Source organism: Orcinus orca, chromosome 6 (assembly GCF_937001465.1).
Source record: "Orcinus orca chromosome 6, mOrcOrc1.1, whole genome shotgun sequence".
NCBI classification, from domain to species: domain Eukaryota; kingdom Metazoa; phylum Chordata; class Mammalia; order Artiodactyla; family Delphinidae; genus Orcinus; species Orcinus orca.
Window position 1 is genome coordinate 98,804,978 of NC_064564.1, and position 14,208 is coordinate 98,819,185.

At 42.1% G+C, this 14,208-nt stretch overlaps 1 protein-coding gene across 1 annotated transcript in view; it reads left to right on the forward strand.

Annotated features, from left to right (window-relative positions):
* The first annotated feature begins 9,100 nt into the window (after positions 1 to 9,100).
* The window catches only part of ZNF483 (zinc finger protein 483), a 34,491-nt gene continuing 29,383 nt past the window's right edge, over positions 9,101 to 14,208 (forward strand). Inside the window, exons 1-4 of the mRNA XM_033427458.2 lie at positions 9,101 to 9,187; positions 10,821 to 11,355; positions 11,826 to 11,914; positions 13,783 to 13,909. Coding sequence (XP_033283349.1) covers positions 10,968 to 11,355; positions 11,826 to 11,914; positions 13,783 to 13,909 — 604 coding nt within the window. The 5' untranslated portion in view covers positions 9,101 to 9,187; positions 10,821 to 10,967. The remainder of the gene's footprint in view (positions 9,188 to 10,820; positions 11,356 to 11,825; positions 11,915 to 13,782; positions 13,910 to 14,208) is intronic.

The following is a 14,208-nucleotide window of genomic DNA, read 5'->3' on the forward strand; positions in this document are numbered from 1 at the left end:
ATCCTTCTATATCAGTAATAATAGCTAACACTAATTGTGCCAGGCACTATTTAAAGTATTTTACTTGGATGAATTCATTTAATCCTTACAACAATCTTACGAAGTAGGGATTTTTATGATACAGAATGATTGAGGAACAAAACTAAAGTGCCACAAACTAGTAAGTGCTGAAGCAGGAATTTGAACCCAGACAGTGTGGATCCAGAGTCTACATTCTTTTTTTTTTTTTAAATGAATTTTATTTATTTATTTATTTATTTTTGGCTGTGTTGCATCTTCGTTGCTGCGCGGGGTCTTTCTCTACTTGCGGCGAGCAGGGGCTACTTTTCGTTGCGGTGCATGGGCTTCTGATTGCAGCGGCTTCTCTTGTTGTGGAGCATGGGCTCTAGGCGCGCGGGCTTCAGTAGTCGTGGCTTGTGGTCTCTAGAGTGCAGGCTCAGTAGTTGTGGCGCACTGCCTTAGTGACTCCGTGGCATGTGGGATCTTTGCGGACCAGGGCTCGAAACCGTGTCCCCTGCATTGGCAGGTGGATTCTTAACCACTGCGCCACAGGGAAGTCCCCAGAGTCTACATTCTTAACCATTCTGATCTGTATGTGCAGAATTACCTCATTCTTTTAAATGACTGCATGATAGTCTTTTCCAAAGACTTGCAAAAAAAAAAAAAAAAACTTTCATGATAAGTACATGACAAAATTTAATCATTCTCCTATTGATGAGCATTTAAGTTTTTACAATTTTTTACTACTGCAAACAATGCTACTGTAAAACATTCTTATATCTTTATGAAGTTACATATTTCTATATGTAGACATGGAATTGTTAGGCAAAAAAAGAGATGGCTTTAACATCTCATTATATACAGTAGTTTATAGCAGCTTACAATGCTGCTTCTAATCACTACTCTTCAAGCTTTTTTATAGTTGCTTCTTCCTTCAAACTACTTATAGTTTATTTTTCCCACTAAATAACGTCATCATCTTACTAGGCACTATGGTTTTAAATAGTAGCCTTGAGATACTTCCTATCTAGAATTTATTTCAACTTTAAAAAACAGACAGGACACTTCCCTGGTGGCACGGTGGTTAAGAATCCGCCTGCCAATGCAGGGGACATGGGTTCAAGCCCTAGTGCAGGAAGGTCCCACATGCTGCAGAGCAACTAAGCCCATGTGCCACAACTACTGAGCCTGCACTCTAGAGCCTGCGAGCCACAACTGCTAAGCCCATGTGCCGCAACTACTGAAGCCTGTGTGCTTAGAGTCCATGCTCCCCAACAAGAAAAGCCACCACAATGAGAAATCTGTGCACTGCAACAAAGACCCAAAGCAACCAAAAAAAAAAGAAAAAGAAAAATCCACAAGAAAGTCCCTCATGAACCATTGGTAGGAATGGTAATTGGTGCAGACACTATGGAAAATAGTATGGAGGTTCCTCAAAAAATTGAAAATAGGGGAATTCCCTGGCGGTCCAGTGGTTAGGACTCCGTGCTCTCACAGACGAGGGCCTGGGTTCAATCCCTCGTCGGGGAACTAAAATCTCACAAGCTGTGCAGTGCGGCCAAAAGAAAAATTTGAAAAAAAAATTGAAAATAGGACTACCATATGATGCAGCAACTTCACTCCTGGGTATTTACCTGAAGAAAACAACACTAATTCAAAAAGATACATGCACCCCAATGTTCATAGCAGCATTATTTACAATAGCCAAGATATGGAAGCAACCTAAGTGTCCATCAGTAGATGAATGGGTAAAGAAGAAATGGATACATGTATACAGAATATTATTCAGCCATTAAAAGAAAGAAATCTTGCCATTTGGGACAACATGGATGGATCTAGAGGACATTATGCTAAGTGAAATAAGTCAGACATAGAAAGACATACCATATGATCTCACTTATATGTGGAATCTAAAAGGCAAAACAAAGAGAACAAAAAGGATTTCCCTGGTGGCGCAGTGGTTAGGAATCCGCCTGCCAGTGCAGGGGACATGGGTTCGATCCCTGGTCTGGGAAGATCTCACATGTTGCGGAGCAACTAATCCCGTGTGCCACAACTACTGAGCCTGCGCTCTACAGCTTGTGAGCCACAACTACTGAAGCCCATGCGCCTAGAGCCCATGCTCTGCAGCAAGAAAAGCCACCTCAATGAGAAGCCCACGTACCACAACAAAGAGTAGCCCCTGCTGGCCACAACTAGAGAAAGCCCGTGCACAGCAACGAAGACCCAACCCAGCCAAAGATAAATAAATAATTAATTAATTAATTTTAAAAAAAGAAAACAGACTCATAGATACAGAGTACAAACAGGTGATGCCAGAGGGGAGGAGACTGGACGGTAAAATGGCTGAAGGGGATTAAGGAGTACAAAGCTCGTTATAAAATAAATAAGTACAGGGATGTAAATATACAGCATAAGAAATATGGTCAATAATATCATAACTTTGTATGGGGACAGATGGTTACTAGACCTATTTTGGTGATCATTTATTTCGTAATGTACGCAAATGTCAAATCACTATGTAGTACACCTGAAACTAACGTAATATTGTACATCAACTAATTTTCAGTTTCAAAAAACAGACAAGAAGTAATTGGGGGAGGGTAAGAGGGGGCCAAGAAAGGCCAATGAGAAACCAAAATAATATATCACAAAATCCAAGAACTAAAAATTTGTATTTTACTCCTTAGAAGTCCCCTCTCCCTCTTGTAGGTCCTACTCACAGTAAATACCTGCATGATTCTGATAAGGTGAACAATCTTGCTTCCATAGTCAGTCAAAGCAGAGTAGAAGCAGAATATTAGAGGGCACTCTTCTGGGCAGGTACATGGATGACAAAAGTACTAACGGACACACTGAAAACAAGGGAAGAAGTAGGAAAACTATGAAAAGAAGCTATAAGAACTCAAAAAGCAAAGCATGCTGGGGTTATTTTATAAAGTACTGAAAGCACTACCCACCACATAGGCCCTGAAATCATTTCACTTGAATAAGTGATGTTTATGGTGCTAATCCTGACATCAAGAAATGGTGAAATAGGAACTTCCCTGGTGGTCCAGTGGTTAGGACTCCGTTCTTTCACTGCCAAGGGCCTGGGGTCAATCCCCTGGTTGGGGAACTAAGATCCCACAAACTGCGTGGCATGGCCAAAAAAAAAAAAAAGAAATGGTGAAATTATGTCTAATTTCAAGCAACAAAAATCAAGGAAGTATGAAGTATATTTTACAAAGCTTTTCATCTAAAATGATTATAATAAGTAAGCAACTTCTGGTGCTTAAAGGTTTAATTCTAAGCTATCTAGAAAATCCAGCTATCCTAAAAGATTCAATTATCCATTCCCAAAGAGCCCCAGACAAGCCAAAATTCTATATAAATAAGTCTAATAATAATAAGACTTTATATAAGTAAGTCTAATTGTTTTGGTTGCTGAAAAAGTTAGGGACTGGATCCAATCTGCCAACAGAGGCACAACCCTAATGATCTTCTCTGCTCTTTTCAGTCAGTTATTGACTGAAGACATATTTCATGGCACATAAAACCATGTCATGACTCAAAACATTCCACTTTCTAAAACTTGAACTCAGAAACATCATTCTCTAACCACCATATAGAATCTTTCCTCTCTTTTCCTAATTCCTGTAGATTGGAGTACATTTTTTTAATCATTGAACATTTTATTTTTAATTTTAATAACCAAGTAAAACAGTAGGCTTGTCATAGCAAACTAGAGAATTAGCAAATTGGGAGATAGAGGAATGCTAAAAGTATGTCTTTCAGAAGAATTAAGAGAGAGAAAATACAAAAAATAAGTTTGAAAACATAGAAGCTTCGAACTTCTCTATTAGAAGACTGGGTGGAAAGAACAGAGAAAATTGTGGAAAAGCAATTTTTGAAGCAATTCCAATTGCGGAATGGCTGACTGCATCTAGAAACTAACGCAATAGCTGTAATTTGTTTAGAAAGGTCTGAGTCAACAGATATGTCATTTTTGCTTCCTGCCTTTTCTGTTAATTCTGCCTGGAATTTAGACAAGGCTGGAGCTCCAGTGACCATGTTGTGAATATGACATACCTACAGGCCATTTAAGCAGAAACATAGCACAAGGCCAGGTCTCTGAATGTATTGTGAGAGCTGCCATACAAGCTATGGTCAGCCTGATTCCGATTTTATTACTGAATGAGAAAAACGAAATCCTGATTAGCTTAAGCCTTTATTTTTAGGAACATAGAATACACTTTAGATCCTCATCATCACCTCGAAGTTTTTGACCACTTTATGTTCATGGCAATGAATCCTTATTAGCACCTTCAAGTTTTTCTTTCCTTGATTTCTCTCTTACATACAGTACCAATCAATTCCCAACCTTGGGCAAACCCCATCATTCATTTTATTTTTCCCCTCCCAAATATCACTGGAGAAAGGCAAAAAGCTGATCTGGTCCAGTATAATACTACACCTTGCATTTTGGAGAATGAGGCAACCTGTCCCCTATCTTCTAGAGATAGGATTTATCCCTATACCAAAAGATTCTACCTCCTCTGATTTCCTTAGGACAGTGACTTCACAGGTTTTTGTTCAGGTCTCCCCCCAAAAAATTTTTTTTGAAAAACAATGTAACTCATTTGCACAATTTTAGGGTGGCATCTAAAATTTCCCCTTATTACTTAAATAATTGAAAAGAAGAAATTTTGACAATGAATTCTATTGTAAATAGTAGCATTTTAAATAAAGGCCCAGGGACTTCCCTGGTGGCACAGTGGATAAACTCCACAGTCCCAATGCAGGGGGCCTGTGTTCCATCCCTGGTCAGGGAACTAGATCCCACATGCATGCCGCAGCTGAATAGCCCACGTGCCGCAACTAAGATTCCACACAACCAAATAAATAAATAAATATTTTTTTAAAAATAAAATAAAATAAAGGCCTGGGACTTCCCTGATGGCTCAGTGGTTAAGAATCCACCTGCCAATGCAGGGGACACAAGTTCGATCCCTGGTTCGGGAAGATCCCACATGCCACGGAGCAGCTAAGTCCGTGTGCCACAACTACTGAGCCTGTGCTCTAGAGCCCATGCTCCGCAGCAAGAGAAGCCACCGCAATGAGAAGCCTGCACACTGCAACAAAGAGTAGTGCACAACAATTTACACTAAGGAAATACAGTTGTTTTTGTTTTTGTTTTGAGGTACGCGGGCCTCTCACTGTCGTGGCCTCTCCCGTTGCGGAGCACAGGCTCCGGACGCGCAGGCTCAGCAGCCATGGTTCACGGGCCTAGCCGCTCCGCGGCATGTGGGATCTTCCCGGACCGGGGCCGAACCTATGTCCCCTGCATCGGGCAGGCAGACTCTCAACCACTGCACCACCAGGGAAGCCCAGGCAATATAGTTTTAACCTTGAAAGTCTTACTGTTTACTTTATCATCCTTTTCTTCAACAAAAATATGTATATAAATTTAAATATTTGAAAAATTTTCTATGGTTATTTAAAAAATTACTATGACTGAATAATCATAATTAATAGTGCACAACTTATCAAAAACAACATAAATACATTACAACATTTTTTAAGGTTTTAACTATTAGTGATTAGCATATTTTTATGTTACAGCTTTTGAGAGTTATTAAACATGAAAAGTAAAATTTTATTGGAAATGTATCTCAATGAAAAGGACAGGGGCTGTTTTTTTAAAAAAAGAAAGATACCCAGTTGCTGTTATTCACTTCCTCATTACCTAATTTAATATATCAAATTGTCCCTTTGATGTCGTCAAGTTCTTCCTCTGAAGACAATCAACCCTCTTAGTCGGGAGATGACTGAGAGGCATGGCTTGCTTTTGTAAAGTGAGAGAAGGGCCACTGTGAAATAGGACATGCTGATTTTTAAAGGCATTCTTAGGCAAAGCAATTTGAAGAAACACTATATATGATCTAGAGATTGATTTTCTTAGTACTATCCATGCCCCTATATCCTAAGAAAATCTTCATGTACTCCTGAGGACCCTTGTTCCAGAACAATGCATCTTCAGTGTTCTTCCTTCTTATCCTATTCTGTCCCTAGTCTCTCTTTGAAAAAATAACCTACCCAATACCTTCTCTTTCCATTCTCATATTCAGGCTGCACCTTTATTCTTTCCTCAACCCCCTGGACTTCCCTGAAATTAATTGCCTGAGGATCAACCAACTGCAAACTCCCGTGGTCACTTTTTCATTCCAATCTCATTAGAACTATTGACTCCATCGTCCCTTTCAAAATTCTCCTCTGTTGGTTTTCCTTTACCAGTTTCTCCTGATTCTTTTCTACTTACCAGTTAACTTCACTGCCTTCTCTCTCTGCCACCCCCTCAAAGTCAGCATTTCCTTGGGTTTTAACCACAGACCGCTTCTCATTCCACTTGTTCTTCATTGCAATCCTCATTCCCTCATCTTCAATTACTAAATGACTCTTTAATTTCTTTCTCCAGTTAAGTCATCTCTACCTAGATGTCCCACATGTGCTTCAAACTCAATGTATCCCCAACTGAATTTTAATCTTCTTTCTCAAACCTTCTTCCTGTGTCCCTTAGTATATGTGGAACCAGCATCCAGTTGATCAAACCAGAGACCCTGGAGTAGCCTATAATCCTTTCTTCTCCCTCACTTTTATTCACTATCTACATATTGTCACTGAGTACTGTCGGTTGGGGTTTCTCTGGTTCCTGGCACAGAAAAATCTCACGTTTGTACAAAAATATTTGAAGAAGAGTACTGGAGTAGTTCACAGAAACAAAGAAAAACTAAACATCCTGAAGGATAGGAACTGGGCAGCTCCCAGGATCTCTGCAACAGTAATTGAAGATCATCCCCCAAGGAACTGCAACCAAATGATCCAGCAACAATCCAGCAACAGCATAGCCTTTCATTTCTGGATGTTGCAGAATGAGAATCCGAAGTCCCAAACTTTGATTCAAGCTTGGTTGGAATTAAAACAAACCTTAGGGGGCTTCCCTGGTGGCGCAGTGGTTGAGAGTCCGCCTGCCGATGCAGGGGACACGGGCTCGTGCCCCGGTCCGGGAAGATCCCACATGCCGCGGAGCGGCTGAGCGTCCGGAGCCTGCGCTCCGCAGCGGGAGGGGCCACAGCGGTGAGAGGCCCGCGTACCGCAAAAAAAAAAACAAAAACCTTAGGTTGAAATGATAATAGATAAGAGGTAAATGACCTTGTTGACATAAATTCTCTGGGAATCCAAAGTACTCTGTTGGTCTAGCATCTCAACAATAGAAGAGATAATTAGAAAAATTTGCATTCTGATGACTAGAGGAGCACAAAGAATAAGAGATTAACTCTTAAAGGGGTAAAGGTCATGTTTAAATTTCCAACCTACACATTCTCTATTTCTTTTTATTATGATATAGTTCTTTAATAAGAGGTTCCTGTCTTAAGCAATTGAATTTTCTTTTTCTTTTTTTGGCTGTATCAGGTCTTCATTGCTCTGCGTGGGCTTTCTCTAGTTGTGGCGAGCAGGGGCTACTCTTCGTTGCGGTGCGCGGTCTCTAGGCGCGCAGGCTTCAGTAGTTGTGGCATACGGGCTTAGTCGTGGCTCGCGGGCTCTAGTGTGCTGGCTCAGTAGTTGTGGTGCACGGGCTTCGTTGCTCCACGCGCGGCATTTGGGACCTTCCTGGACCAGGGTTCGAACCGCGTGTCACCTGCATTGGCAGGCAGATTCTTAACCACAGTGCCACCAGGGAAGCCCCCTCCAGCTTCTCCGTGATGTCCTCTCCATTTTCAGCCAGTCAAGGGGAGGTGGTAGAGGAGAAGAATACGCATTCAGAACTGGGACTGGACAACTTCTTGACTTCGGGCAGCCCCGTTTCCTCGGCTTGCCTTGCTGTCTGTGAGATGAGTGCAGGGGTTCACTTAGTTGAGCTTGTTCTGTTCCTTTAATGTCTCAGAGCCTTGACTCACCCTGCTCCTTCAGTCTAGAATGCTTTTCTCTCCCAAGGGCTCCGCTCCAAAAGTCACTTATTATAGGACACTCCCCGACAATCCTTCTGGAGTTCGTCAGCCCTTTTTGCTATTCCCCCAGTAATCCCTGCAAGTACCATTCACATATTCAACAAATATCTGTTGAGCACCTACTACATGCCAGGGCCTGGAGAGTGTATTCTAGGGCCTGGAGAGTGTATTTCCATGGAACAAACCAGATAAAAATCCTTATCCTTGTGGAATTGATAGTCTAGTGAAAAAAACAGACAATAAGCAGTAATCAAGTAAGAAAATGATATGATATGTTGAAAGGGGAAATAGGAGTGGCGATGGGATTCCACTTTAAGCAGAGAAGTGACAGAGCTTCACTGAGAAGATATGAAAGGATGGGAACGTGAGCCATACAGGATACCTAGGCAGGCAGCAAGTCAGCCATACGTGCCAGGCAGGTTGGAGGGAGAGGGAGAGCGAGGAGGCCATTGTGACTAGAGCAGGGAAATGGGGGTAGAGGTCAGGAAGGTTATGAGTGGCCAGATTCCATCGGCCTTGTGGCCCACTGTAAAAGTTAGAATTTCTACCTTCAGTGAAATGGGAAGGCTTTAGCGGGTTTTCAGTAGAGGAAGTCCATAATGTGTTTTTCGTTTTTTAATCATCTCTCTGGCTGCAACGTGAAGAGACAAGAGAAGAAAAGTGAAATCAAGAAGCTATTGCAATAATCCAGGCGAGACACGATGGTGGTTTGAACCATTGTGGTGGCAGGTGTGTAAGCCATAAAATTAATATTTGTTTAATTCAAGTTGCGGCATTAATTATGGCTTGCAGTGAATGCATCACTAATATGCTTCTGCGGTGGGTTTTTGCAGCCTGGATTTCGGAGAAGGGTAAGGAAGAGGGGAGGAACGGTTTGAGGTTACCAAGGTAACAGAACATCATAGATCTGAAAACCTGAGACGGCTCTAGGCCATTAGGCCTCTGGCGCAGCAATAATTCCGCAGCTGAGACCACCAGCGCTTCCCAAAGACCATGCGCAACAGGCCGGGCTGGGAGCCTATGGAAAGCACGGGACTTTCGCAAAGCGGGACAGGCGCATCCCGGGAATCGTAGTTCTGCGCCCCTGCGCAGGCGCAGTGAGCCCCCCGCCGGTGGGGCTTGCGCGCGCAGCTCCTGCAGGACCAGTTTCTAGAAGCTTGTTGCAGTGGCGTGGGTCATGGCTGCGGGTCCTGACGCAGGTAGTGGTAGCCCCGGGCCCTTAGTTTGGGGGCTGCGGCCAGGTCGCCGGCTCCGAGGGCGCACCTTGGGCAGGGTGGGGGCCGAGGGCAGTCTCGCTGTGGACACCCAGCGGCGCAGCTTCTGCGGGAGGTGGGCGCGCTCCTGGATGGAGCGTTCTTCCATCGCTTCCCTGCGCCCATGGTCTTGCAACTTCGCTACTTTGGTATTTTGGGCGGGAAAATTCATTATGTGAGCATGGGGGTAGGGGACTGTCCCGTGTATTACGGGTTGTTTAAGCAGCCTTTCTGGCTCCTCTCATTAGGTACCCGTAGCATCCCTCCTCCTTAGTCGTGAGAGCCAAAATGTCTTCAGACATTGCCAAACGTCCCCTGCGGGGCAAATTCCCCCCCGCACCCCCGTCGTTTGAGAACTTCTTTCTGCCTGCGTCACATTTTCGCAGAGCCTTTATTGTAAGCTCCCTGGAGATCGTGACAGGTGCCTTTCTTAGCCACTGCAGAGTCTCAGGTGTCCAGCGCGGTGCCAGGTACGTGGTGGGCGCCTAATATTTGGCGGAGGAATAAATGACGTCATGCATACTGTGTGGCGGCCTTTGTGCTCGGAGGTGGGTAATTATTGGTATGATAGTTGCAGTTGGAGGACAGTGTCCTCACTTGCTGGAGTGAAGCACATCTCAGACTGTATTGTTATTTCTTGGGTGCTCTGTGAGGGTGGGGGCCCTGTCTGGCCGTCCATGCCTGTCTCCTTTGTGTCCAGCTCTCAGGTCATTGTATATGGTCAGTTATTTGTGGAATGAGAAAATGCGTGCAACACAGGCTCTGTGTAGAAGAGTACTTGGGGATCAGAGAAAGCCTCATACAAGAGGTGACAGTGGAAAGGAGTCAAGTTTTAATGAGTAAGCTTGGTAGGAGAGGAAAAGAAGGCAGCATTCCAAGTAGAGGGAATGGCTGTAGTGCAAAGGCGGAAGGAGTTAGAGTTTCTGGAAATGGAGAGATACCTTCTTACGGCTGCAGTGTCCATCAGGGGCAGCTAGAGCTGGAGGTGAGGTCATCAGGGCAGGGTTTCTAGACCACCACTTGTAGCTTCAGTGTTTGAATTTTATCTTGAGGCAGTTGGGGAGTGATAGGACCATATCTTGCATATTAGAAGGAATCCTTAGGCTTTGGGGTGAGACTGAATTGAAGAAGGCTGTACTTAGGTAGTTTCAGTAGGAGAGATTCTTATGAAATAAAGCCACCAGAACTTGGTTATTGATTTTTTGAGAACTTTGAGAGTCAAATATGAAGTCAGGTTTCTCAGTTGAGCAGCTGGTGGGAAATTGTGTGGCCATTCATTGAGAGAGGGCAGGAGTGGAATAGGTTTGGATCCTCTTGTAGCAGTGAGCCTTTTCTGATATGTTTTGCTGATGAGGAATATTTAGTCTGAAGAAACTGTTTTCTTGGAGGGTACCTTTAATTACCCTCAAGTAACTTCTCAGCTTTTCACCTACAGAGAAAATTATTCTTTTAATACAGTAGGGCAGTTCTAGGCCTCTGAGAATGTGTTTGTGTGTGTGTATCAGAACCAAACTAAGAACAGTGTTTTTTAGGAGTCACAATTTGTTTCATTTATTTCATAACTTATATTTCTTGACAGTTTCTGCAAGACCATAACGTGGATCCTTGGAACACTTGATATTTTGCTGGAGAGTGCCTTTTGGTGGCCTGTGTTGACACTCAAAGTCTAAAGGGGACTGAATTCCTCCTGGTGATACACATTGCAAGCCGGAGTAGCCTGAACGAGATGACAGCCATCTCCCCAGATCCTGACACTTTGGTCTCAAGTGAACAGAACAAGGTGCTAAGAATGGAGACCCCTGGGGATCAAGAAGCTCTCCTAAGAGGAGACACTGCTGACCCAGAGTTTTTCAGACAGAGGTTCAGGTGGTTTTGTTACTCCGAAGAGGCTGGACCCAGAAAAGCCCTGAATCAACTGTGGGAGCTCTGCATTCAGTGGCTGAGACCAGACATCCACACGAAACAACAGATTCTCGAGCTTTTGGTGTTTGAGCAATTCCTGACCGTTTTGCCAGGGGAGATTAAGATTTGGGTCAGGTCACAACATCCTGAGAGTAGCGAGGAAGTGGTGACCCTAGTGGAGGAGTTGACCCAAGTGCTTGAAGAAAAGGAAGGTGAGATTAATAGATGGAGGGAGGAAGTGGGAGAGATCTCCTCAAGATATGAAACTAAACTCCCTAAAAGAGCACTTTCATTTAATAAGTGATTCTTGCTCAAGCCACTGTGCAAGGACTATGAAGAAAACACATTACTACATAAAACAGATGTGTTATTTCATCTTTATATACCTTATAAATATTTCAAAGATTATTATGAAAACTAAATACATTAAAACAGTGGGTATATGGAATGAATGAAATCAGATTTTGTGAGCTTATAAATTGAAAGGATATTTTATGAGGTGGGGGGGAAGCTTGGATTTTAATAGGAAACTGTATCTTTGGCTGTCCTCTGTGTCTTCAAAGCGTAGGGAAAACTTCTTTTCTGTTTTTTCTGACCTTTTCCTCCAGAGTAACATATATAATAATTTCTAGTCTGAGGAGCTCATTTAAAAGGTTGGACTGTTTTTTCCCCCCCTTCCTAGATATGATCTCTCAAGATTCTGTTATTTCCCAAGAGGAGAACCCTGAAGAAGATAAAACAGTTTCTGTTCCTCCAAATACTGAGTCCCAGGTAAGCTTCCTTTCACTGGTTTTCATTCATTCATTTTTTTTTAACTGGAAAGTTTCATTCTTTTTAAGTTAATTTGTTAATTGAGGTCTGATTGACTTATAACATTGTATTAGTTTCAGGTGTACGATGTAATGATTCGATATTTGTATATATCGTGAAATAACCACCACAGTAAGTCTAGTTAACATACATCACCATATATGGTTACAGGTTTTCATTCTTAAGTAGATACTCACTGAGTTCCTCCTGGCTGGTATAAAGATGCTAGAATAATTAAGACAGTCTCCTTTTCCTCACAGTCTTCACGTTCTTAGAGCTCATTCTTCATATGCTATTTTACTTCAGTTACCGGAATTGATCATGTCTGACTCTAATAAAAACAAAAATATTTATTAAAATTCAACAGTTATTCCTGATAAAATTGGTCAGGTGGAAATAGAATTATACTTCCTGAACACGATAAGAAAATTCTCCACGTGGATAATGTTGGAAAATTAAAAGCAGTCCTCACAATAAAAAGTAAGAAGATAAGGATGTCTTACCTTACTGCTATTAATGAGTATTTTCTGAGTATTCTAGCCAATACAGTGCTAGAAGAAGGAAATGAGGTAAGTAGAGATATGAAAGAAGCAAGTGTGTATTACTTACAGATAATGTATTCTTTTTGGAAAACCTCAGAGAATCAACTGAACATGTACTGAAACTCATACAATAGCTGAGAAAAGTAGCTGGTTACAAATCAGTAAGTTTCCTGTATACCAATAATTATCAGTCAGGAAAAAAATTCTTATTCACAATGGTAAATAATAGTGCTCTGGTAGGCTGATAATGGCCCCCTGAAATATGTCCACTTCCTAATCCCTGGAACCTGAGAATGTTACTTTATTTGGAAGAAAGGTCTTTGCAGATGTGATAAAATAGGGATTTGAAATGAGGAAATAACTCTGGATTATATGGGTGGGCCCTAAATGCCATCACAAGTGTACTTAGAGAGAGCTTGAACACAGGAACAGGAGAAAGGGACATGGCGATTGGAGTGATAAGGCCGCAAACCAAGGAACACCACGGAATGCTGACAGCCAAGGAAGCTGGAAGAGGCAAGGAATGGATTCTCCCTCAGAGCCTCTGAAGGGCGTGCAGTTCCCGCAACACCTGGATTTCAGACTTCTGGCCTCCAGAATTTGGGAGGATAAATTTCTGTTGTCTTAAGCCACCAGAGTTGTGGTAATTTGTTATAGGAACCACAGGAAGCTTCTCCAAGTGGTAATAGTCACTCTGCTGTACTGCCTCTCAAAATGTCATGCTGTAGAGGATGCTATAGAAAGTGTGTTTTAATGATTAATTGTGCTCATTTGTAATTTGGAGTAATTGTAAGTGTGAGTTTGTCATTGAACACAGATCCTTGTTTGATTGTGATAGAAAATAATTGCTATTTAGAGCCAGCTAGAAATTACAGTTTAGAATATAGTCACTGATGTTACTCTTACATGTTTAATTATTGCTTGTAGAGCTTACATTAATTCTGCAGATTCTGGGTTTGGGAATGTAATTTGTATCGTTCATTTAATATTTTCTGTTAATCCTAGAAATCAGTGTGTTAGGGTGAATTTGATCAGTGTTAGACATTCCAGAGAATCCTTGTACAGCATTTCACACCAGGAACTAAATGGCAAAGGCAGGGATTGTTTCATAATCTTGTTTTGTGTCACTTGTAATAGATGTATAACAGCCACCTTGAAGTTTGCTTTGGAATTCTCAAAAACTTGAATACCATCAAAACTAGTACTTTATATCCTAACTACTTCTCTGAATTCTTAGGATCTGTTTGGGAATAACCCAATGCAAAAAGGCTGTCTTTGGTGTTCTAGGAATCCATGACACTCAAGGATGTAGCTGTGACCTTTTCCAGAGGAGAGTGGAGGGCACTGGAGCCTTCTCAGAAGGAGATATATAAGGAAGTGCTGCTGGAGAACTATAGGAACCTAGAATTTCTGGGTAAAGACATCTTCTCATAATCTAGCATCTAAGCTGGGTATCTTTTTGTCCATTCTTATTGAAAGATAAGTGCTATTAACTGTTTTGGCTGGGCTTACAGGGGTGATGTGACTAATCCTAAAAATGGGTCCTAAAAATGTACTTTTCTACAATGTTTTCTCCAAGAAAGAGTCTTTGCTTCATTGAGCTGAAAATGTTGAGCATCATTTTGCTGTTGCCAAGGCCATACCTTCCCCGATGTTCTCCTCAAATGCCAGTATTGAAGTCTCTTTGGCAGCATCTTTTCTTTCCTGGAGAAC